At 35.5% G+C, this 23,727-nt stretch overlaps 2 protein-coding genes across 2 annotated transcripts; one reads left to right on the top strand and one right to left on the bottom strand.

Moving 5' to 3' along the window:
• The first annotated feature begins 627 nt into the window (after positions 1-627).
• Positions 628-5,043, top strand: LOC116317815 (prostasin-like). The gene is made up of 8 exons (XM_039616618.1): positions 628-2,925; positions 3,086-3,106; positions 3,318-3,480; positions 3,714-3,982; positions 4,071-4,216; positions 4,294-4,314; positions 4,394-4,536; positions 4,628-5,043. Exons 1-8 carry the CDS (start codon positions 2,871-2,873, stop codon positions 4,725-4,727), a joined length of 918 nt encoding a protein of 305 aa, XP_039472552.1. The 5' UTR covers positions 628-2,870; the 3' UTR covers positions 4,728-5,043.
• Positions 5,044-5,272: 229 nt separating this feature from the next.
• On the bottom strand, positions 5,273-23,013 carry LOC116317816 (integrin alpha-X-like). Its single transcript, XM_039616628.1, has 30 exons — positions 22,940-23,013; positions 20,340-20,442; positions 19,307-19,410; positions 18,698-18,768; positions 18,369-18,483; positions 17,943-18,070; positions 17,703-17,848; positions 17,188-17,338; positions 16,192-16,342; positions 15,684-15,757; positions 15,430-15,550; positions 15,122-15,261; positions 14,875-15,021; positions 14,571-14,783; positions 14,343-14,476; positions 13,498-13,640; positions 13,241-13,395; positions 13,019-13,144; positions 9,086-9,159; positions 8,620-8,761; positions 8,432-8,530; positions 8,236-8,315; positions 8,067-8,153; positions 7,890-7,959; positions 7,069-7,167; positions 6,899-6,979; positions 6,667-6,777; positions 6,406-6,519; positions 6,217-6,327; positions 5,273-6,044 (listed from the first exon to the last, which is right to left on the bottom strand). Exons 1-30 carry the CDS (start codon positions 22,974-22,976, stop codon positions 6,003-6,005), a joined length of 3,369 nt encoding a protein of 1,122 aa, XP_039472562.1. The 5' UTR covers positions 22,977-23,013; the 3' UTR covers positions 5,273-6,002.
• Between the last annotated feature and the right edge of the window lie 714 nt (positions 23,014-23,727).

Genomic DNA, 23,727 nt, shown 5'->3' with positions numbered 1-23,727 from the left:
TTTTTTTTTTTTTTTGTGCAGTGTGTGCATTTGTATTACATTTGATCCAATGTACTGATTTGTGGGTCTTCGACAGTGCAACATGGAATAAAAGGAACAAATAGCTCAGAAGTGCATTTCAAGTGTTTATTGTTGCACGTCGTCAGTGTCCTCATGTTTAGCCTGCTGTGGCCGTTGATTTAAAGAGCCGCAATATTGAATAAACCAATGAACGCTTTCTATAAGTGGAACATTAGAATCAACAAACCCCTGAAACATAACAAAAACACCTAATCCCCACATTTGTCACTTGTCTATATGTGTGAGGACTTGATAACAATCCACCCTTCCTAACCATCATCTGCTGACAGTTATTTTTTGATTATGATGACCAAATCCCGTGATTTGTATCATGTGCTGTCTTTTGCAGGAATCAAGATGAATAACTCAGCTAACTGATGCCAGACTGTAGTTATAGCATTTAATCTTATTAGTAATATGTGTATTTGTATTTTTAAATAAGTCACACAGTGCATTCAGAAAGTGTTTTTTTCTGTACTACACATTTTGTTATTGGTAGCTCATCATACAGTTATATACATTTTTCTTTTGCCCTCATCAGTCTACACTTAGTATTCCCGACGGACAAGGGAAAAGATATCAGAATGTTTGTACTTAAAAACCCAACTACGAAAAAGATGCTGTGCAAAGTGTAAATAAAAACTTAAAGCACTGATTTGCAAACCTCATGAAATTCACAATATAACATAAGAAATTTATGAAATGTTTAAAATGAGATCATCTACAATTTTAAGGGGAAAATTGTGTCATTTTGAATTTGATGACTGCAATACTTCTGGGAATTGAGAAGATCAGCTTCTGGGTTTTTTGAGAAGGGAATGTTGTCCAATTCTTGTCTGAGACTGGACCCTCACTGCTCATCAGTCTTGTATCTTCTTTGTTGTATGCTATGTTTCATGACAGGCCAAATTTTCAGTTTTTGGTTGGTGAAATTTTTGACTGCAGGCAGGCCAGTTCAGCCCCTCGACTCTTCTGCTGCAAAGCAGTGCTTTTGTAATTAGTGTAGTATATGTGGTTGACCATTGTCTTGCTGAAATATGCAAGGCCTTTTCTAAAGAAAGATGTCATCTGGATTGGAGTATATGTTGCTCTAAAATACGTATATACTTTGCACCATTGGTGGTGTTTTTTTTTTCCAGATGTGAAAGCCACTAGTTCCATTAAACTGAATGCTGACAACAAGCCAGCTTTTGCGAGACTTTTTCTTTTCTTTTTTAAGGTACGTTTGTGTAAAGTACATCTTCTCTGTTTAGGACTTTCATTCCCGGGCCTGTGGTATATTTACCTTCAAAACCAACAGAAAAGAGCTCCAGATTTACATTGATAATGTCTCTTTGCATTTCTCCATTCCGTTTCTGATCAGTCTAAACAGGTTTTAATTAGTTGAAAAACATTGCTATAGCACAATGCTGCCACTTTTATGCTGCACTGTATTGAATCAGAATCAGATTATCTTTATGTCACAACAAAATTAAGTGCAGTCCCTGCGGTGTCAAGGGAAGAAAGTTTAAATATATTTACAAAAGAAGTATAAAAAAAGAGTTATAACACAGTCATTAGGTCATAAATAGAACCCTAATCCACATAAACACTCTTGCACAGAATGTCACCCATTGCACAGTTTTTGTCAGGTTAATTGTTGATGATTACTTGTGATTAGTTGTAATCAGCTAAAAATAACCTGATAGCTAATCTTAGGTACCCCCCACCCCCCCAACTGATGATTCATAGAACTGAGACCAACCATCTGGCCACTGCCATAAGATATGTTGGAGTGCTGCACTGAGATTGTTTGCAGGATTTCTGAAGCTTACTCAGAATGATCACCAGATATTTGGTCACTTCACTTTCAGAGGCCTATCAGATCATTAGTTGGTCAACCAGGCCAGCTCTAGGAAGAGTCGTGTTTGTTCGGTCTCAGAGCTCTGCAGAAATTGCTTTAGTCTCGTGATTTGAAATTTCTTCTGCAGCTGCATGTGCCTTGGTTATCTTACAAAATAATTTAACATGACTTTATCTGGATAAATCTTTAATTTCAGGTAGTTTAGAATATCACAGCTGAAATTACGTTGAATTTTTAAAAAGTCTGAATACTTTATAAACATTTATAAAAAAATTATGTTTTAAAACCATTAAGTATGCAATGGTTAATGATGAGGGAGAAAATTAACATAAACAAATTTTGTTTTAGGGTGTAAAGAGAAAGAGTCATTGTTTCTGAATGTGATGTAAATAATTGTCACATCATGACAACATGATACTGGATAGTCATTAAGACACATGACAAAACCAGTAAATATTTTGTCATTGAAATATCATTTTATGTTTGTATAGTAAACCCAGGTGCTGAAACACACAACTGACACATCAGTGACAACTGACACTTGTACAGAATTCCACCACAATCTTAACAGATGATGGTTTCTCAGTCTTTAAATATCTTACATATTCACTCTCCTTATTTGGTTGGAGTCCACAGGGAGGTTTTTCATTGACTCCGAGATGAATATGAATGTAACAATAATGAACTGTGAAAAGGGCAGAAGTCTTTGATGAAATCTACTGGCAATATTCATGTTTATTAAAAATATAATACACATAACATATAAAAAACCCTGCAATCTTTTAAAAAGTGCACAGTGGTCTTTAAGTCTTTGTCCCAGAAATTAAAGGAAGCAGGAAATGCTTCAGCCGTGGGTTGTGCACATGGGAGGGGCAAATATAGGTGTCACACTTATATATTTGCCACTCACCTATGGTTGGGAGAATAGTCTAAAAAGAGGGACACACAAGAACTGTACAGTTGCACAATGGCGTTGAAGGAGTGGATTCATTTATTGGCTTTGTTGAGCCTCCTGTCTGCAGGTAAGTCAGGCTTATGCCAACATGTGCATGCAACATAAATGTTTTAATTTAAAATGTAGACGCAAATGTATATTTTCACTTAAAACTTTTTAAAAATAGGATCTTACTGAAAATTGTCTCCTCTCATGAACAACACTGATCCTGTTGTGTTTCTTTCCAGAATCAAATGCTCAGCCTGATGGTAGGTAAAAACAACAGTTTCTCTGACTTAAAAAAAAAAGAAAAGAAAAAATAATTATTAATTAAGATTATTAAAAAAAATATTACTTATGCATTTTAAAATAAAAAAAAATCACTGGGGATGCAGATAAAAACACGGAAAAAATGTTTTCCATGTGTTCACAATGATTTACGTTGCTTCTGAAGTTTGATCCTGCTGATCTTTGTTTCAGTATGTGGCACTGCTCCACTCAATGGCAGGATAGTCGGAGGTGAAGATGCTCCACCTGGATACTGGCCGTGGCAGGTCAGCGTGCAGATATTTGGTGAACATTTTTGTGGCGGTTCCCTCATCAACAAAGAGTGGGTGATGTCTGCTGCTCACTGCTTCTCTGGGTGAGTAACATCTGTTTAATCTTTATACCTAAACTGATCCAGCTGGAACAGGACTTTGAAGATTGGGAATTCAGAAAATTATGATATTCCTGAAACATTTCATCAACATAAATGTTAAAATACTGACTCAGGCTTTCTTACTTTTCCAGCTCAAATGCAGCATAAAGAAAAATGTTTACAGTGCATTTTTTTGACAAAACTTCTATATTTTCTTTTAATTTCTATAACTTTAGTTCAAGTCCGTCTGGGTGGACGGTTTCTCTTGGTCTTCAGAGTCTGCAGGGTGAAAATCCAAACAAAGTGTCCAGAAATGTTGTCAAAATCATTTTGCACCCAAACTACGACAGTGTGACCAACAACAACGACATCGCTCTGCTCAGACTCTCCTCACCAGTCAGATTCACTGACTACATCAGACCTGTGTGCCTGGCAGCGAGTGGCAGTGTGTTCAACAATGGCACTGATAACTGGGTGACTGGCTGGGGTGCAGTCAAAGAGGGAGGTGATCCTGGTGTTGGTGTTTCAGTGTTCATGTGTTCTGTAGTTCATTGGTTTATGTGTAAACAGCTCCTCATCTTTCTTCCCATCAGTGGCCTTACCCTTCCCTCAAACGCTGCAAGAAGTGGAGGTGCCAGTTGTGGGAAACAGACAGTGTAACTGCCTGAATGGAGTGGGCACAGTCACAGACAACATGATCTGTGCTGGTGTTCTGGCAGGAGGCAAAGACTCATGCCAGGTAGGCTTCCTCATCTCATTTGGTTACATAATCAGGTGTTTCAAAGATCCTCAGATGTGTCCTCTTCATCTCTACAGGGAGACTCAGGAGGTCCAATGGTGAGTAAACAGGGCTGTGTTTGGGTCCAGTCTGGAATTGTAAGTTTTGGATCTGGTTGTGCTCGGCCCAATCTGGCAGGAGTCTACTCCAGAGTGTCCCGTTACCAGTCCTGGATCAAGTCCCACATTCGCTCTAATAGGCCAGGATTTGTGCAGTTCATCTCCAGCGGGCTGGACTCAGACAGCAACTACACCTGTCCTGGTCTCTAACAAGACCCTCAAGTGAGTCTGAATATGAATGGAAAAAATATACATATACAGCTTTCAGACTGTTTGGATCTCACTGATTATGAATCCTGTTTTACATCCACAGGGAGATAATAGCAGCGTCTTCATGGTTCCAAGTTGCTGTCGTAACAATCAGTGGACGTAAAGTGAGCCATGCAGATGTTGACATCTTTACCAACACCTGAAGATTTGGGTCATTCTTACAGGAGATTGTTGGTGAAACATCATCTCCTGCAGCACTTTTGACAAGATTTCACCAGATTACTGATTTTCCTTATTGCTGTCTTTTGCTGTCCTCATTATCTCCATGTTCCTGTTGTCCACCCATTCATATTTATTTAATGTACTGATGATGCTCAGATCAAAATGAAGAAACTAATTCACATAAACATTTCAAAAGAAGTTTACATTTCTAACTAGAAAACTTCATTATTTTGAAGTGTTTTGATGTGTTTCTGTGAGCTAATTATACATAAATATGTCTATTCTGTGCATTCTGATGCTGTTGTCTAATTAAAAATGGTGTAAATTTAAGTACAAAATAAAAATGTAATTTTAATTACATCATGACTATATTAAATGTTGATTAAGCATAAAAATGATGTTTTGACATATTTCAGAAGCAATTATTATATATTTTATTTATTGATGAACAAAGCAATTTACATAATGAGTGACAGTTTTAACAAATTACAGCTGATTTCTTTCTCAAGCTAAATCTTTTTAAGCACATATATTTAATTTCACACAAATTTACATTCATCATACTCAAATGATGTTTGTAAAAATATAAACATAGAAAATGTTAAATTTAGATGTGCAGTCATGAGCATATTCTTCATAAGCTATTTTACATTTCCCACTATAATACTTCACAGGACATAATCACTCCATCTTCTCAGATAGTTATATTAAACCTTCAGTCTATTTCATTTAAGGATCCAAATTATAAGAATAATACATGAGAAATCAATTCCTAATGATTTCTATTTTTCTATATGATTTCTAGAGACCCATGTCTACTTGTGATATTTTGCCTTCAGGTACCTGTGTGATCTAAGTAGTTAATTAACAATTGTATTTTCCTGCTCAGACAGACCCTAAAAAACTATAAGTCTAAAGGACTACATATGGTATTTTCTTAAAGTAAAATTTACTTTGATGTCTTCAGTTTTTTTTGTGGCTCCTGTTGAGGGTTCTGACTGTGAACCTCATCATTCAGTAGTAAATGCATAAATGAGGGAATGATGTCAGACAGTAAACTGTTTTTTCTTCAGTCAGTCAACTATATGAGCGTCACATTTCTACAAAAAGCTAAAGAACAAACCAACAAACAAAAAAAACCCTGCAACCAGCATTACAATATCTGGTGGCTGAGGAAAGTAAAGTGAATGAATATTTTTTTATTCTGTTGTGGTTGCACCTCCATCCGTACCTGGACCCTCTGCTTCTTCAGGATTTTATTTGATCATCTCTTTGTAATCTCTCTTGAAATATCCAGCCTAGGAAGACAAAATGTATTGTGTAAAATGATTGTATTCACGTATTAGAGTCGCACCATGAATAATGAAAAGAACTAAAAAAAATCAACGTTTAAGAATTTTAAATCATGTATTCTCTTATTTCATGAAGCTGTGTGAGTGACTGAAAAAACAGAAGTATAGACTTTCTCACCTTGTACAGGCCAACAGTGAATAAAGCAGTAACAGCCAAACCTCCAATGTATCCTCCAATTATCTCTTTAATGTAATCTGGTTCAGAATACACTTCTATCTCTGCCTCAATCTAAGAGATGAGGTGACATATTTTTATAAAATTCATCATCTTGTTTAACTTAAAGGAGAGAAAATAATGTGTAATCACCTTGTGGACAGGAGGATTATTTTTAGTCCACGCTGAAAAGTAGATGTACTGGTTTTTGTCGTACTCCAGACTGGCTGTGCTGGTCAAGAGGAATTTGGCAGATTGAAATCCAATCTAACAAAAAAAAAAACCAGAATGAGATGAGCCTGAATTAGATATGCATTGCTGTTTAATTTAAGAAGAGATATATATGGAGTCAGTTGTTTTAATTCTAAAAATATTTACTAATACGACACTTAACATAAAATACACATCAACTACCTGCTCTATCCATCCTGAACTGAAGTTGGCAGAAATTTCATACATCCTACTCTCCCATATTCCCATGGATGTGTTGCACTTGAACACTCTGCACGTGGCTACAGAGCAGTCCTGTGGGGGATTTAAAGAAGGCTGAATGTAACCAAGCTGTGATTCAGAGTAAGATCATTTTATATACATGTATTTAGAATTAGGTTAAATTACAGCAGGAAAAGTGTGGAGGCATACTCACCACTACTTTATATTTTTGTATTTCAGCAACAAATTCTTTGTTAAGCGGTTCTTCATCATTTCCTCTCTGACAGTCTGCAATCTGAAAATAATTTTAAGTGTTTTTGATTCATCCTAATGTAACACAAACAGTTTGAAGTCAGCAGCTAAAACGTCTGACACATAAATTACCTGTAAGTTGCTCAAATCCATCCAAATATCTTTTTCACCAAGCTTCACTGGAACCCTGATCACCACAGTGAAATTAAATGCTCTGATATAGTTTGTAATCTAAAAAAAAGAAAAAATAAAGAAAATAACCACTGTTAAAATTAAGATTTTATGAATCAGCTTTAACTAATAGGTTTTTTTGGGGTGAAATAATAATAAATAAAAATGAATTAAATGGTTAATAATTGATTTATTGAAAATTATCTTGACAGTTGATGTAAAGTTGATATGGAGTTTCAAAAACATAAAAACGTTAATAAACAAATTGTAATTTAGATTTAAAAATTATTTGGAGAGCTGTTATAAAATGGAAAGTGAATGTTATAATATTTGTTTCATAAAGAGTTCATAAATTACAGACAGTATAAAAGATGTAACTTGTGTTTTGAGTGCTGCCAATTTAGTGTTATATAACCGGTTGTCACAAGCATATGAATGGATACACATGACTACGACTGTCTACAGTGGTTCAACATTAACTTGGATTAAACAGCAGCGTTCGCTCTCTGGGCTCACTGATCAGTAATGAAATCTTTATCACAAAATGTCTCTGATCAGCTTTATTTATTACAACAATTGCAGAAATTACATCATAACTAATGTTTAGTAAACTACATTGCTTTCATTGCTTGTTAGTATTAAATTTTACTAAAGGTTAGCCTCTTAATAATGAGAGTTGAACCATATAACCAAAAAGACAAAACCAAGCATTAGTTCTGACACACTGACACAGTGCAATGAACTTTAAAAAATATTGATATTAAATGAAGTCATGTTTTTACCTTGATTATTTGTTGGACTGCTTCCTGTGAGTTATTCATTCCAGGGGTTAAATTGTGGCTGCTGAAGGAGCTTCACATGATAATAAAATAATAATCAATAAAAAATGTTTTGATAGAATTTAAAAGTTGTATTACTTTCCAAATAATTCATGTTATATCAAGTAAAACAGCTCATGCCTTTCAAATGTGATAAAAATGCTGTATTTCACATCAATCGATTTCTGTTTGTAGAGTTCACTTGTAGTGGCATGCTCCTGATTTCCACTGAAAGAGAGAAGAAAAAAAAGGTTCTGTATCTGTGGGGCTGTTTTATAAATTATCTGTATCTGTACCAAAGGAAGAGTACCTGGTGACATTTGCAGTGACAAAGATCTTCCTCTCAAGTTGACTGTTGGTGTCAATCCCATAGGAGACAATGAAGGAAGCCTTAATTGAATGAGGGAGATAAGTGACTTCTCTTTGTCTTTAAATTGTGCAAAAATCAGAACAAAAGAAACAAAGCAAAGAAAGATGGTCTGTACAAATACAAATAAAAAACAAACCTCTGTTTTGCTCTTGAAAATTGGCTTGTCAATAGTGCAGTCTGTCCTTCCTCGTGATAAACCATCTTCACTGTCCACGGAGTTGCACTCAATTCTTCCCTTTATTAGAAAATAAAATGACCCCTGAATGGATTGGAAGAGCAGCAGATCAGTGATGAACTGATACAGACATCATCTTGATACCTTACCTGCTGACTCGTGAACTTTCTGTAGGAGAGTCCAACTGGGTACGTGAGAATAACACGACTGTTGTAGGAGTTTTCTCCTCTGTTCTCCACTGTGACTGTGACATCCAAAAGCTCATCAATGCCCACTTTAACCTCTGAGGATCTGTAGAGTATGAAGCTGGATCAGAATAAAGGGAAAACAAAACAAGACTACAGCCATACTAATGTCACAGTATACCAAATATAATGTACTTTGAGCTTTGATAAACCATGCAAATTTTCAGCTCACAGTACGGTAAAAATGGCTGTTCTAAGATAATGATGCTAAATGAGAAAATATTTTTACCATCCCTTTTCAATCAGTTAACAATCTAATATTTTCTGGTTAGCACAAAACACAAATAAAAACTGAGTGTCACCAGTTTCCAAAATATTAATGATGGTTAAGACACACAAGCAAAGCTTCAGTTTTGTAACTGTGCCTCACCTGGTGAAGTTGAAATCCACTTTCAGGTTATCAACACATTTGTTGTCAGTGCCACAGTTGATCTCAAACCCTAACTGTGGAAGAGAGCATGATGGAAAAGTACACATTATACATTATTTAAAGACTAAATAAATGGTTGTATGGATATATTCATATATAATATGAATTGCAGGAGAGAGTACGACCATGCAGCGTTTAAAGTGTGGACGTACTTACATTACTTTAAGTGTTATCCCATAAAAAGTGACAAAAACATTAGCATCCACTGTACACTGTGTGTGGGAAGAAAACTTCTTTCCACAGCAAAAAATTAAACTTCAAATCTGAGCAAACACCGAGCACACTGCCACGGGAATGTGAAATTCACAGAGAAACCCCCGGATCCCTCCACTGACATGAACACTGCGGCACCAGGAAAACCTCCACCCGCCCCTCTCCTGCTAAACCAACAGTCATTGTGCTAAACAGGTGACAACAGGTTGAAGACAACAGATTTAAGAGCAACAGGTGTTAGTGCTGCTAAATCTGTGATTTTATTTAATTTTTGCTGCGTTTTACTTGCATCTATTTGAAAGAGTGAGTGGAGACAAAAAAATATTTTATTTTATATGCTGGAATATGCAGAAAATACGTTTAAATGTCAAATACTGTTGCATATAATTTCATTTTTGCTTAATGCAATGTGCATAAAATTGAAAGATTAAAACGAATAAAACAATTTTTAGAAAGAGGCTTTCCATTTGATTCAATTTTATATGATGGATTATGCATAAAAAAATTGAATTGGGCTGAAATGTCTATTGCTTTCTTACGTATTCAGGTTGTGTATTGTATTTTTGAAAAGTAACTAAGTAACTAATTACTTTGGAAAATAAGTAATCAGTAAAGTAATGGGATTACTTTTTTGAGAAGTAATCAGTAACTGGTAACTAATTATTTTTTTCAAGTTACCACATGTGGTATAAAGGCAATAAAATCAACAAAATGAAACTTTACAAAGACAGAAAATGGAATTTAATATATACACACAAAAAACCCACAGTTATCATCTGTAACACTGCAAGAATTAAAAGGACTTAAAAGGTAAACTGAACTAGAAGGCAATGCAGTGGTGAGAGCAGGTGAGTGCAGTAGTCCAGTCCTGCTTCTTTCAGTTAAGACAGCTAGCCAAGGTAAAGCCATACCTCCCGGCTAACGTCTTTGAACGTGTTATTCACCTCTTCCTTACTTGCAGGTTGGACTACTGCAATTCATTGTATTTTGGTCTCGACCAGGCCTCCATTCATCATCTTCAGATGGTCCAAAGTGCAGCTGCTCGCCTGCTAACTGGTACCAAACGGAGAGGGGATATAACCCCAGTTTTAGCTTCTCTACACTGGCTTCCTGTCTCCTACAGGATCCAATTTAAACTTTTACTTTTTGTTTTTAAGTCGCTTAACGCCCGAGCCCCTTCTTACCTGTCTGAGCTCCTTTCTGTTTATGCTTCAGGAAAAACCATGAGGTCTAGCTCAAAATTAATGCTTTCCATCCCACGGACTAGTCTCAAATCTCGTGGCGATAGAGCCTTCTCTGTGGCAGGTCCCAGACTTTGGAATAGTCTCCCCCTAAATATTAGATCTGCACAAACACTTGATCAATTTAAATCACTACTAAAGACACATTTTTATGCCCTGGCTTTTAACACACTATGACCCAAGCATTATGGTTTTACTTTAATAGTCTTAGTTATTGTTTTAATTCTTTTATTGTTCTATCATTGTTTTATATTGTTATTATTGTTTTACATTGTCTCTTTTTAATGGCATTTTTATATTGTTAAGCACTTAAGCAGTCTGAAAATGTGCTATATAATTAAATTTGACCTTGACCTTTGACCTAGAGATGGGAATGAAGAAAGGTTTGGATTAGTTCAATTCCTTGGAATTGCTAGTCTGCTTGCCTCTCGATTTCACTCATCTGTTCCACTTGTACTTGCACTACAGTTAGCTGATTTCAGTTCGTCTGCCAGAGAAGGAAAGCAATGGTGTGGTCTACAGCGTGGGTATGGACAGTACTTTTATTCATAAAGAATGAGAGCATGATGGAAAAGTGTAAACTGCATAAGGAGCAGAGAAAAACTGCATTTCCCTGTTAACACAACTTCAGCTCTTTGCAATCACCTGCACAGACAATATGCCGAGTGAATGTCGACCACAGGCCAGCAGCCAGACCCTGAACTTCAACAGGTAACAAACTGATGGCAAAGTCTTTTTGTCATTGTTATCTTTTCGCTGTTTCTCCAAGGTGCTATACTACATGTATTTACATTTCTCACATGAACAATATGATAGATATGTTGACAAATGGTACCACAGAGATTGTTATTTCGTCACATAATAAAAGTAATCGTAATTTACAGTTTGAAAATTTAGTAATAAAGTTATAATAAATAATAATGTGTGGCACTGACATACTTTTTGATATTTTGGTTGGTATTTGTTTTGACAGATGAACGAAAAAAATGTTAAAATATACAAAAATAATAAGAGACAGTAACATTTAGAAGATTTGTAACAGTGATATTAAGTCATCTGACAACTCTGCAAACATTCTCTGCAGGTAGAGGGGTTGCCTTCACACCACCTGCATTCAAAAATAAAACAAGCATCAATCAGTCATTAATTAATACTTGATGGCCAAGAGGAAAAATGGCTGGTTGCTAATGAGTAGCAGCCAGTTTGTGTGTTTTACCAAGTAGTGGTACTTTATACCAGGAACAACATTTTTGTTAATATTCTTCATCCACTTCTGGAAAACATCTTAGTCCCCTGCACAGCCAAGAAACTGATCTTAGACAGAATCACTTTGAATAAGATGAAGGTTTGTGTATTTTGAATTTGTTCTTTTTTCAAAAGTTCAAATTTGTTGCTACTGTTGAAGCAGCACAAATGCACAAGTTCTCGTCAGTGAGAAAGTAGAGTAGAGAAAGTAAAGGTAAAAGTAAAAAACTATATAGTTCTTGGTACAGCTTGTATGCAGGAAGATCCCACTGCACAAGGCTGTGAATTAGGACGTTCTGATTACCGGCAATAAGTAAAATACTATTTTGTGTGTAACACATCACAAACTCATTACTCAGTGTTTGGACACAATCCTCTTTGGTGACATCTGGTGGCCAAAAATATGAAGAGCAGCTTGAATCTACAAATTAAAATGAACTTCTTTATGATACTTGTCACTCTACAGAGTTCAGTTGGTTATTTAAGCGTCTGTTTAACATCATGTGACATTTCTGTCTGATATCAGGCTACTGTTGTGCTTTGAACATGGACAAAATAATGTTATGTCTATTTAATCTATAAATAATTTTGATGAATAAACCTTCCTTGTTTAAACATGCACTATGATGTGGTCTCACTTTGCTTGTGAGTTCTTGACATTTGTAGACATTATAGAAAAAAACCCCCATTATATATAATAACATACAGCACAGTCATATAATAGGTTGGGAGTAGGTTGCTTGTGCTGTGAGGTCCCTGCCCCCACATGGTTTTGTAATCAACTAGTGGACAAGTACATTTATTTATCTTATATTATAACTTATATGTAGAGTATATTTCATGTTTATGTTTTTGACCGGGGTGTTGAATTGCTTATGAACTTAAACTTAAACTTAAAATAAAAAAATATATATATATACATTTTTTTCTATTTGATGTTTATTTGTGAACAGGCAGAAGGTCCTCATGGGCTCAGCTTTAAACAGACCATCACTGCACTAATGGTGAATCATTTACTTCCAGTACTTCAGCAGAAGTCTCTCAAAGAAGTATTAGTCAGATGACTATAATAACATGGATTCAGTAAAGGTAAGGGCAAACGTAAAGGTTTCTCATAACTTCATAAACACTAGTCTCAGTCGGTCGGTTAATGGAGTTTTTGTAAGTTACTTACAGGATGAATGGTTGTTGTTTGGGCCTGCGGGGCAAGACTTGGTCTGGGATTTGTGTTTGAGGCCAAACCATTAAACCTGAATTTGAGCTCATTGGAAAGATCACTGAGAGCGTCCTCGGGACAAGCCTGCAAGAAGAGGTTTAGATTCAATTTTGGATGAGTCTTAAAAATAAATTATTTAAACAAAATCTAGTGTTTAATGACTTAAAACTTAGATCTTACCTCAATGAGGAATTTTATATCTGAACATGCTTTTCTTCCTAAGTCAACAGTAACTGATCCAGACTGCTCTCGTTGTTTCCCACTGATGTACGCTCGGTTGTTTGGAGGCTTGCGAGTGGCATCCAGTGTTATAGTGTAATGAATCATTGCTTGAGCTAAAAAAGAGAAACAGAATTTGATTTAAATATTGTAAACGTACATACATTAAAAATACAATGATGGACAGTGGTTTAGAAGAAGTGAGAAGGATGATGAACCTGTGTTGACTGTAGACACTCTGCTCATGGTAAAGCAGATTTCAGCTGTGTTCTCCAATGGTTTTGAGCAGTCTGAATTCTGTGTAGGGATTTTCTTTGGGCTAAACGATACCTCAGCTCTCACCATTACTATGGGTCTTGATCTGGAAAGTAAGAAAAGACACATGAACAATATGGCAGATGGCTGCCCCTCCCTGAGCCTTGTTCAGCCAGAGGTTTCTTCCTGTTAAAGGGGAGGATTTCCTTTTTGAAAGAGAACGTTTGATTTCATCTAACTGTCTGGGTTAAGCTGTGTGGAAGAGAAAATATGGACCCAAGAAACAAACTCCAAAAGTTGCTTTAATGCTGCTTTTCAAAACAAAAGCAAACAGGGTAAACATGCAGTGTAGAGTGATGATACAACAAGGAACACATGAAGACTCAGACAATATAAACACACCAGATAACAAGGGAAATAGGGAACAGGGAAACAAAACACAAACTGAAAATAATAAACTAATAATTCAGAGGGGAAATTAAGTATAAAGGAACACTGGAAACTCCAAAACTAAAAACTTAACAAAAAGTGAAAAAGGCTCTAAATCATACCCCAAACACCAAAATTCTTACCAGAAATGCTGTAAATTAGAGTTAATGATTTATGTAATAATGTATAATAAATAATTAATGCTTTTTATAAAATATAAATATGAGATTATAAAAATCTGTGCCATTCTTATAATAATGAACTTTAAAATGTACCTAAATATTTGGTCATTAATGCATACTGTAAATATGTATATCAACAAATACTGCAGAATTACAATAGAAGACAGTAATGTACAATTACACTATCTTGGACTTACCTCAGTAAGACAACTGTGCCCTTTGAACCCACCGCTAAGTCAGGCAGTCCATCACCACTCTGGTCAAAAGACGACTGACTGATTGACAGGCCAAAGAACTTCAGCCCTGACTCGACCTCAGAGCCAGTAATTCTCTGTAGATATGGAAATATTTTAATTAATCAAGCTGCAGATTGTATTGTGCTAAATGAGTTTAGCCACCTTTGTGAGTTCTCTGGTGTTGTGCACCTGTGAGTAAGTAGGACTGATTCTTCCTCCTCCTTCACCATTAAATATGTAGATGCTGCCTTCACCATTATTCTCCAAAGGTGCTCCAACTGCCAAATCCCTGAATCCATCTGAGTTTAGATCAGGCAGAACAGCAAGAGAAGAGCCGAACCTTCCTTTGACAGCTGCATGTCCTCTTAGTACTAATGGATCATCAAAATTACACTCGACAAACTGAAATGAGGGGAATTAATATTTTATGGTCAATTACAAAATGACAAACAAACTGATTAATTTAATTGGATTAGATAAAACTGTGATTTACCAAACCAGTTAATCTGCAAACATAAACTCTTCCCTCTCTATCAGGCTCCATGTACATTGGGGCTGATATGAAGATTAGATCAGTGATGTCATCATTATTTATGTCCATGGCACACACCTCTGCCCCGAAATATTCACCAGTCTGATACTGTGTAAGGAACACATTTTTTTTTTTTTTTTTTATTTGAGAAAGTAATTTATATACACTTTACAATCTCATTCAGATCTGTCTTGCTGTAAACACATACCTGTGATGAAAGGGGCTCAATCTTTTGGTTTTCAAAGCTTTCTCTGTTAACAGCGACCACAACTCCTCTGTGTTTATATCTTGGAGCACCAACAACTGTCAGAGAACCACGCCGGGTTTTAGCAATTGCCATGGAGTAACCTAGAATTTAGGTATTCAAAAGGAGGAGACAGATTAAGATTCCTCCTCTTAAATTGTGTCCATTTTGCAAACTTATTAGTGTGTCTGCATGAAAGAACTGGAGCAGAGCTGTGTATGTACATGATCACATGTGTATGAGTTAGATTGTAAAAGCTGTAATATTCTTACCAAGATAGCTGTCAGGCTCAAAAGACACATCCTCATATGTTTTCACCTTCTGGCCTCCTGTTGTGTATTGCATGTAGCCTCCCTTCCACTGGTTTGCACCAACAATAGACATCTGAATTCCCTACAGTGCAGACAGAAAATACATTTCATATATAATTTATTAAACTGATGTAACTGTATAACTGTCCTTTTGCCTATAGGTCATAAAAACTGCCCGACAGGCACATGTGAATCTTTCAGGTGGTTTTAATTACCTCAGGCACATAAACTGCACTGAATCCCTCTTGAGACATTTCCATTTTCAGCGACTCTCCAATGCTTTGAGATCCTTAACAGAAAAATACATGAGAAGGTAAAAGAGAGACACAATACAACAAATTCCATTTTGCAGGTTAATTCTTTTATTATTCTTCAAGTATCTTAAATGATGTTTTTACCGTTTATTATAGAAGGGAGCATTTATTGTTCATTTCACAAATGTAAAGTTACATTTAATTTAAAATGTGACTCTAATGAATAAAATACAATAAAGTTAATACAATGTGGTCATTTTAGTTGCTTCTTAGTGTAGCAGTTTACACAACAAATGAAAGTTTACTGCTTCAGTTCCAGAAGGACACAGATCCTCGTAATGAATGTGAAAAAAATCCTTGTGAATAAGTGAACAGCTGAAAGTAGCATTCAATATAATGTAATTATTTGAATTTTCGGAACATTTACAGGAACTTTAACAAAGTTGTAACAATAAATTTATGTTTGTACCTTCAATGGAGAAAATTTTGTCCTGCAGATTCTGTCTTATTACTTCAAGTGCGTTGAAGTTCTTCACTTGAAAGACGTGTTTGTCTGAGGGAGACGATGCAATGGTGTCCAGTTCTCGTTTTGCTTCAGTTTTAGTAAATGCATTCCCCACCTACAATTGTTGACAAACATGTTTGAGTCCTCATACTATGCATAATGATTTGCTCTATCTATTACAATACAGTCGTTAAACTTCTCTTGATGATTTATATGATTTATAATAAAATGTACACACAGGTATTAAACTTTCTAACACTGAATAGAACCCAAATCTAAGATAACATTTATCTCATGTTGTAAATTAGTTTTTATACATCTTTTTTCCTCTACTAGCTGTATTTGTATTACACACATATATCATGTTTCCATCAATAAGTCAGCTCTTTCACTTATTTAAGAAACTTCATTTTAAGTTTACATGGTCAGTGAGATTAGCTTTTATTTAAATGAATAAATTGGTCCAAATAAATGCACTATATGGACAAAACTGTATATTCAAATGTGTGGCCAGTATATAAGCACAACTCTTAATCTCTGAACTCAGGTGTTTTTAGTCACATTACTACAGGCATAAAAAATCAGTCACTTAGCCATGCAGTCTGAATTTACAAATATTTGTGAATGAGTGAATCATTCTGAAGAGCTCACTGAATTTAAGCATGATACTGTAATACGATATGACTGCTGCAACAAGTCATTGCTCCTGTATATTCCATAATTGACTCTAAGTGGTATTATTCCAAAATGAAAACATTTAGAGCACAAAAACTGTCTGACAGGAATTTCATAGCATTGGATCTTTATGGCCATGCAGCTTCTGGAGCTGTAGTGAGTGAGTTGCTCAGGACTTGTGTCCCCTTAGTGCAGCATAATTTGACTGTGGTGTGACAACTGAACAAAATCCATTATTAGTATAAAACTCAACATTCTCCAAGTTAATATAATGGAAGTACTTACCCCAATAGAAAATCGAACAATGTTTTTACTCTCTGCTTGCTGTGCTGCACCTCCCAGATCATGCCGATCATTAGATTCTCCATCAGTAATTACTATCAAGACCTTCTTCACATTTTGTCTGGAATCTCTTTGTGGTGTGAAAACATTGTCCCTGTGAAATTTAAAAAAATAACAATTTCAAAACATTGTTTTACAGTCTATCTTGTAAATTATATTCTGTCGGGTACATGATTATTGCATGATTATTACTTCAGCATGCCTCATTCTGTTTTGTTTTTGTTTTTGTTTTTTAACTTTTGTAAAAAACAAGAAAATATAAGGTTTTTTTTTCAGATGTAAGTCTGCAGAAGATGATACTCTGAAGCACGAGTTTGTACAGTGTCTCTTTTTCAAAGGCTTCCCTCAGTCACACAGTCAGATTAGTGTTTTTCCAGATTCACAGAAAAGTCATCTGGACAGGAAGTCCAGACAATAATGTAACTGCAGTGCTTCAGTATTATTGCTGCATTACTTACACAACATGTCTAATGGCCTTAGCTGTGTAAGTAACCCCCCCACTCTGTCTGATTCCATTGATCTCATTGTCCACTGATCCAGATGAGGAAAATTTTTGAAAGTTAAAGTGAACCTCCGGTGAATTAGAGAACTGGGAAACCGAAAACTGAAAAAAAAGAGAAAAAAATAATCCAAATAAAAATGTAGCTATTTTATGACTTTGCTATGATTTTTCTGACAGAGGGACAACAGCTGCTCACCTGTGTGTCACTTGATAGTAATGATTTGATTAGTTCTTTCACAAAATTCTTCATTGTTTGAAAATCAGTAGAAGATACGCTGCCTGAACCATCCAACAGAAAGGCAATGGCTACTTGTGTTCGGCACTCTGTCAAAGAGATGGATTCAAAATTAATTTAATTTTTAAGCGATAATTTTAATATTTTTTCACACTCATATCATGCAACCAAAAGGATTTTGCACCTTAGTAAAGGGTCCATGAATACCGCATATTTAAACATAGTCTCTTTACAGTGTCTGCTTAAAACATTTTAGAGGGCATTTATTTGGTGTATTTAGGCACCAGGAGTAGTGATATGCATGGTGTGTGTGTGTGTGTGTGTGAGAGAGAGAGAGAGAGAGGCAGAGAGAGAGGGGATATTATCACAAACACAATCTACTGTTACCTGGAGGAGAAGAAGGGATGGGTGTTCCAAATGTATTTGAAGGGCCTATCTGAAAGCACACACCGTTGTACATGATGATACTTCTGCACTCTTTTGGAATGGTTGGACCACACACCTGAGAGGAGACAAAGTCAAGATGCCATAATACAGCGGGCTTAATATTTCCATGTCACATGATTAATTCCATATAAAATCAAACAAATCTGAAAAAAAGACATTCGTGCATGATTCCTGTATCTGCTGACCTGTGGAAGTTAATTTATCTATTTAAAGAAAAAAAATTAAATTACATTAAATTATAAAAAAGAGTCTGCAGTTCAATAACTCACCACAGTGTTTTGGTTCGTGGGCTCACTTTTCATTGTCAAACCAAACGACATGTTGACTGCAAAACCTGGTGCTGCAGTGAAAGCATTATATATTTGTTAAAACAATCATAAAAGAAGAAAGGAAGAAAACAAGTGAAACTAATGACTGAAAAGCATCATAAAATAAAAATAAATAATAAATAAAACACTTTCCTATTTGACATGATAACTATCAGAAGCTGCATTAACTCTATATTGTAAACAAGAGATAAACGCAATAGTGTTAACATCCCTTTGTCTGGCACATTTTCAACAGGAAGAAATGCAAAGCAGAACTCAATTTTACTGTTGTTTGTCGCTATTGTCAAAATTTAAGCAATTACAAAAGTAAAATCTTAATACATTTATCTTAATAATAATATTTTGTATCTGTTCTTGTTTCATCATCAGTTGGAAAGTTAATTTAATGTTAAGGCTGAATGTTATGTACTAAGATATCTAATTTGGAAATCTACTTTAACTGTGATTTGATTTAACAAATGTATGTGACAGGATCTGTGGAGAGTTTCTTTGATGGAAAAATACTTACTATCAGAGTTTTAGCTCATTTAGAAATGAATGGTTACCTACCTTGAAGTGGTATATTCTGGCAGTTTTGGGAAGAGATGGTGCACTTATATATTTTCCCTCTTCCATTTTGTGAATGCTGTTCCAGTGGAGCACTGACGAGCAAACTGAGAAAAAAAAATCCAGTCAATCATGTAAGTCTAGAAAGCAAACTGTAATTAAACTAGAAAAATTTGCATTTCCTGCGAAAATGCTGTGTGGATGCCTTGCAGTGGAATCTGTTGAAAAGAGCAGAAGAAGTAAAACTATGTGCTGAAAAGAGGTGAATAAACTGAAAATTCAGCTGAAAACAGATGCAACAGACTTTCAAATTAAAAGAGGTGAAAAAACTGAAAATTCTGCAGAAAACACAAGAAAAAGCTGAAAAAGCTGAAAAGAGGTGAAAAAGCTCAAAATACTGGTGAAAAGAGGTGGATCAGCAGAATTTCTGCTGAAAAGAGTTTTTTCTGAAAACAGCAGAAAAAACTGAAAATTTTGCTGAAAAGAGGTGAAATAGCTGAAATTTGTGATGAAAAGAGTTAAAAAAGTTTAACTGTTAACTGAAACAAATGTTGCCATAAGCGGGATTTGAACTCCGGCCTCCCAGTCTGAGAACGGCTGCTCATCTCACTGAGCTAAAACACAACTCAGCCCAGCAAGCAGAAATAAGTGACCACATTGATAATGTGTTCCATGCATTTCAATGGGCAAAAATATTGTAAAAAAAATTCAATATCTCAAACAGTATGGAAGATATGAGCACCAAAAGTCATAGCCATCATTAGCAGAAAGAGCAGAATTTTTTAAAGTTTAAAATCGGATAAAAACTGTGGGACTAGTTCCACGGCGAAAAACGTACGGAAGCAACTAGAATAATAAAGAATAAAGAGAAACAGGAAAACAATAGTGTGGATGCCTTTGAGGGCATCCACACAATAAACTCTTTATGTCCATATGAAATAAAAAGTAATATAAATAAATAAAAAATAAATACCAGAAATCTTAAACATGCGGCTGTAAACCCACTTTTAACATATCAATGCATGTCCTGACTTACTCTGATTGTCTTTGCACCACCTGGTAGCCAAAACCAGCAGCAGGGTTCCTTAGGGTCTTCCAAGGCACAGGATCAATATTGAAACTAAGTGTAGCATTTAACACTGGGAATTAAAAAAGAAAGATGGACATCAGTAATTTTATTTAAAGCCACTGTAAAGGATGATAATGTGGTTATAGGCCTCCAATCATTTTCTTAACCATAAGTTTATGTTGTTACCACTAGAGAGCACCAAAGCCAGACATTTTAAAGTTCTGAACATTGTGGCTCAGAACAAATTTTCCCTTCAAATTTAAACTTAAATTTCACTGTAGAAACGTAAATATTTTCTGATATAATCATTCTATAGTGAAAATCTACAACCACACATAAGGAAGTCGTTGTTGAAAACAAAGCTACACCTAAACTGTCCTGTTGGGGTTTTTTGTTACAAAAACAAAGCCTTCTTTTTTTGGGCATGCTAAGGACAGTCATTGTGACATCATATAACACTTTTGCTTGTTCAACAATGACAGCTTCATGATGTTTAAGTTTCCAGAAATATAAAGTTATCTAATGCTCTACGTCATCAGCACGATACATTCAACTTGTTTTTTGTGGCTTTAAAAGGAATAAAGAAAAACTTTGTCATACACACACTTTGCATTGTTGACAGCATTGCAAACTCTTGTTGTATTGTGCAAAATTTAGGTTGGTACACAGCTGACAGCCCTATGTCATATTATGGAAAGAACCAATCAGCTAAGTAAAGAGAAACGACTGTCCATCATTACTTTAAGAACTGAAGGTCAGTCAGTCTGGAAAATTGCTTTGAATGTGTCCCCAAGTGCAGTCACAAAAACCATCAAGCGCTACGATGAAACTGGCTCACATGAGGACCGCCCCAGCAAAGGAAGACCAAGAGTCCCCTCTGCTGCTGAGGATACATTCATTCGAGTCACCAACCTCAGAAATTGCAAGTTAACAGCACCTCAGATTCGAGCCCAGATAAATGCCACACAGAGTTCCAGTAGCAGACACATCTCTACATCAACTGATCAGAGGAGACTGTGTGAATCAGGCCTTTATGGTCAAATAGCTGCTAAGAAACCACAACTAAGGAAAAGCAACAAGCAGAAGAGATTTTTTTGGGCCAAGAAACACAAGGAATGAACATTAGACCGGTGGAAATCTGTGCTTTGGTCTGATGAGTCCAAATTTGAGATCTTTGGTTCCACCCCCCCTGTCTTTGGTGAGTGCAAACAGATTGTCTCTACATGCATGGCTTCCGCCGTGAAGCATGGAGGAAGAGGTGTGATAGTGTGGAGGTGCTTTACTGGTGACACTTCTGGGGATTTATTCAAAATTGAAAGCACACTGAACCAGCATGGCTACCACAGCATCCTGCAGTGACATGCCATCCCATCTGGTTTGTGTTTAGTTGGACCATCATTTATTTTCCAACAGGTCAATGACCCCAAACACACCTCCAGCCTGTGTAAGGGCTATTTGACCAAGAAGGAGAGTGATGGAGTGCTGTGCCAGACGGCCTGTCCTCCACAGTCACCTGACCTAAACCCAATCGAGATGGTTTGGGATGAGATGAACCGCAAAGTGAAGGCAAAAGAGCCAACAAGTGCTCAGCATCTCTTGGAACTCCTTCAAGACTGTTGGAAAACCGTTTCAGGTGACGACCTCATGAAGCTCATCAAGAGAATGCCAAGAGTGTGCAAAGCAGTAATCAAAGCAAAGTATGGTTGTTTTGAAAAATGTAAACTATAAAACATGTTTTAATTATTTCACACGTTTTTGTCGACCACATAATTCCATATGTGTTCATTCATATTTTTGATGCCTTCAGTGAGAATATACAATATAAATAGTCATCAATATAAAGAAAAACCATTAAATGAGAAGGTATGTCCACACTTTTGACTCATAGTATATTTCCCTCAGCCTTTGTTCTTTTTTCTTTTGTTTAAATTAACGCTTCTTCTCAATTTTTACACAGACATGAATTTCTATTCTGTCATAAAATATAAAATAATAGCCAACAGTAGCAAAGGTCGATGCAGTGACAGATTAACTTGAATCAAAGTATGATGTGACATTTTTGTGAAAAGCTTCCAATTCTTAGTAGCACTGAACAAAACAAACAGATATGTATAATGAACACATGAAATCATCAAAATCATTTTGGATTTTATGTCGTTGGATTTTTGTGTTTGTTTTACTTTCAGTTACTTTCAGTATGACTATTTAGGAAATACTTTTTTTTACTCAGTACACTTCAACAATAGTAAAACAAAAAACTTTAGTAATGAAGCTATTTTTACAAGCAAACTAAGCTGATTGTAGAGTTCAGCAGGTAGTTTGATTCAGAGATAATGAAATGTAAATAAAGAAATGACCATTGCAAATGTAAATCTAAATGATATGGTTTCACTTCTAATATGTAGTACCTGCTGGTTTTTAATACCACAAGAAATATATATAGTGTTTTACTGAAAAATGTCACTGTGCTTTATTTAGTAGAAACACTAAAGTCATATTTTCACAGTTTGCAAAAACTTATAATTAGAGAACAAAAGGCAAATTCAGAATGCACAAAGTTGTCTTACCTGACAAGAATAGTGTAGCACTAATTATGCAGTTCATTGTGTCAAGTTCAGTATTACTTCTGCTGATAGTGTCAGAGAAGGAGATGAAACCAAAAAGCAGAAATCATAAGACTGTTGCTCAAAGGTAAGAGGTTCATTTAGAGGAACTCTTAAGTAGGAGGAGCTACACTGACAGCACTGTCTGTTTGATGCTACACAAACACATTAGATAGTTTATTAGTTTAAGGTCAACAAGATAAAATCTGTGTAATCATGAATAATATTATTTTTAAAAAGAAATAGAAAAATAACGCATCCTATCTCACATATGTTATTCTTTGCTGGTGTGAAGCCAAATTATTTGGTAAAAAGTTTGTTTTATTCAAATTAAAATTGTTTTTGTTTACAGTTTAAATTGCAAATACAAAAAAAATGTTTATTGAGATTACAGTGTCAGCTTCTTTTCATAGTATTGTAATGAAAATGTAAAAAACATTTAAACCAAGTGTCTGTCCGACTCGCCACAGCATGGTTTGAAAACCCTTCTTGAAAAAAAAATCTAAAAGTAAATAAATTTAATCTGAGCTGGTCTCCAGGCTCAGATTAAATATATACCTACATCTTGTTGATGTGCCCCATAACCAAAAGCATAGCAATTTTATTTACAATTTTATGTTCAGCATTACTTTGAGTATATAAAAATAATTAATTTCTAAACCTCACCTAACTGGTAGAGGACTAACCAGCTGACTCTGGTTGTATGCTGAGTTGATCAGATTACACTCTACATGAAGTCATCCTCATTTACG

Source organism: Oreochromis aureus, linkage group 8 (assembly GCF_013358895.1).
Source record: "Oreochromis aureus strain Israel breed Guangdong linkage group 8, ZZ_aureus, whole genome shotgun sequence".
NCBI classification, from domain to species: domain Eukaryota; kingdom Metazoa; phylum Chordata; class Actinopteri; order Cichliformes; family Cichlidae; genus Oreochromis; species Oreochromis aureus.
Note: the sequence above shows the minus strand (reverse complement) of the source record. Positions and strands in the feature narration are given on the sequence as shown.

Bases quoted from the DNA above. Each gene is read 5' to 3' on its own strand.
- LOC116317816 (XM_039616628.1), bottom strand. From the start codon at position 22,976: ATGAACTGCATAATTAGTGCTACACTATTCTTGTCAG. The intron at 13,145-13,240 runs GTAAGATCTAAG...CTCTTCTTGCAG, and splicing joins ATATAAAATTCCTCATTGAG to GCTTGTCCCGAGGACGCTCT. The intron at 7,960-8,066 runs GCATGAGCTGTT...TATCATGTGAAG, and splicing joins ATTTTTATCACATTTGAAAG to CTCCTTCAGCAGCCACAATT.
- LOC116317815 (XM_039616618.1), top strand. From the start codon at position 2,871: ATGGCGTTGAAGGAGTGGATTCATTTATTGGCTTTGTTGAGCCTCCTG. The intron at 3,983-4,070 runs GTGATCCTGGTG...TCTTCCCATCAG, and splicing joins GGGTGCAGTCAAAGAGGGAG to TGGCCTTACCCTTCCCTCAA. The intron at 4,217-4,293 runs GTAGGCTTCCTC...TCATCTCTACAG, and splicing joins GAGGCAAAGACTCATGCCAG to GGAGACTCAGGAGGTCCAAT.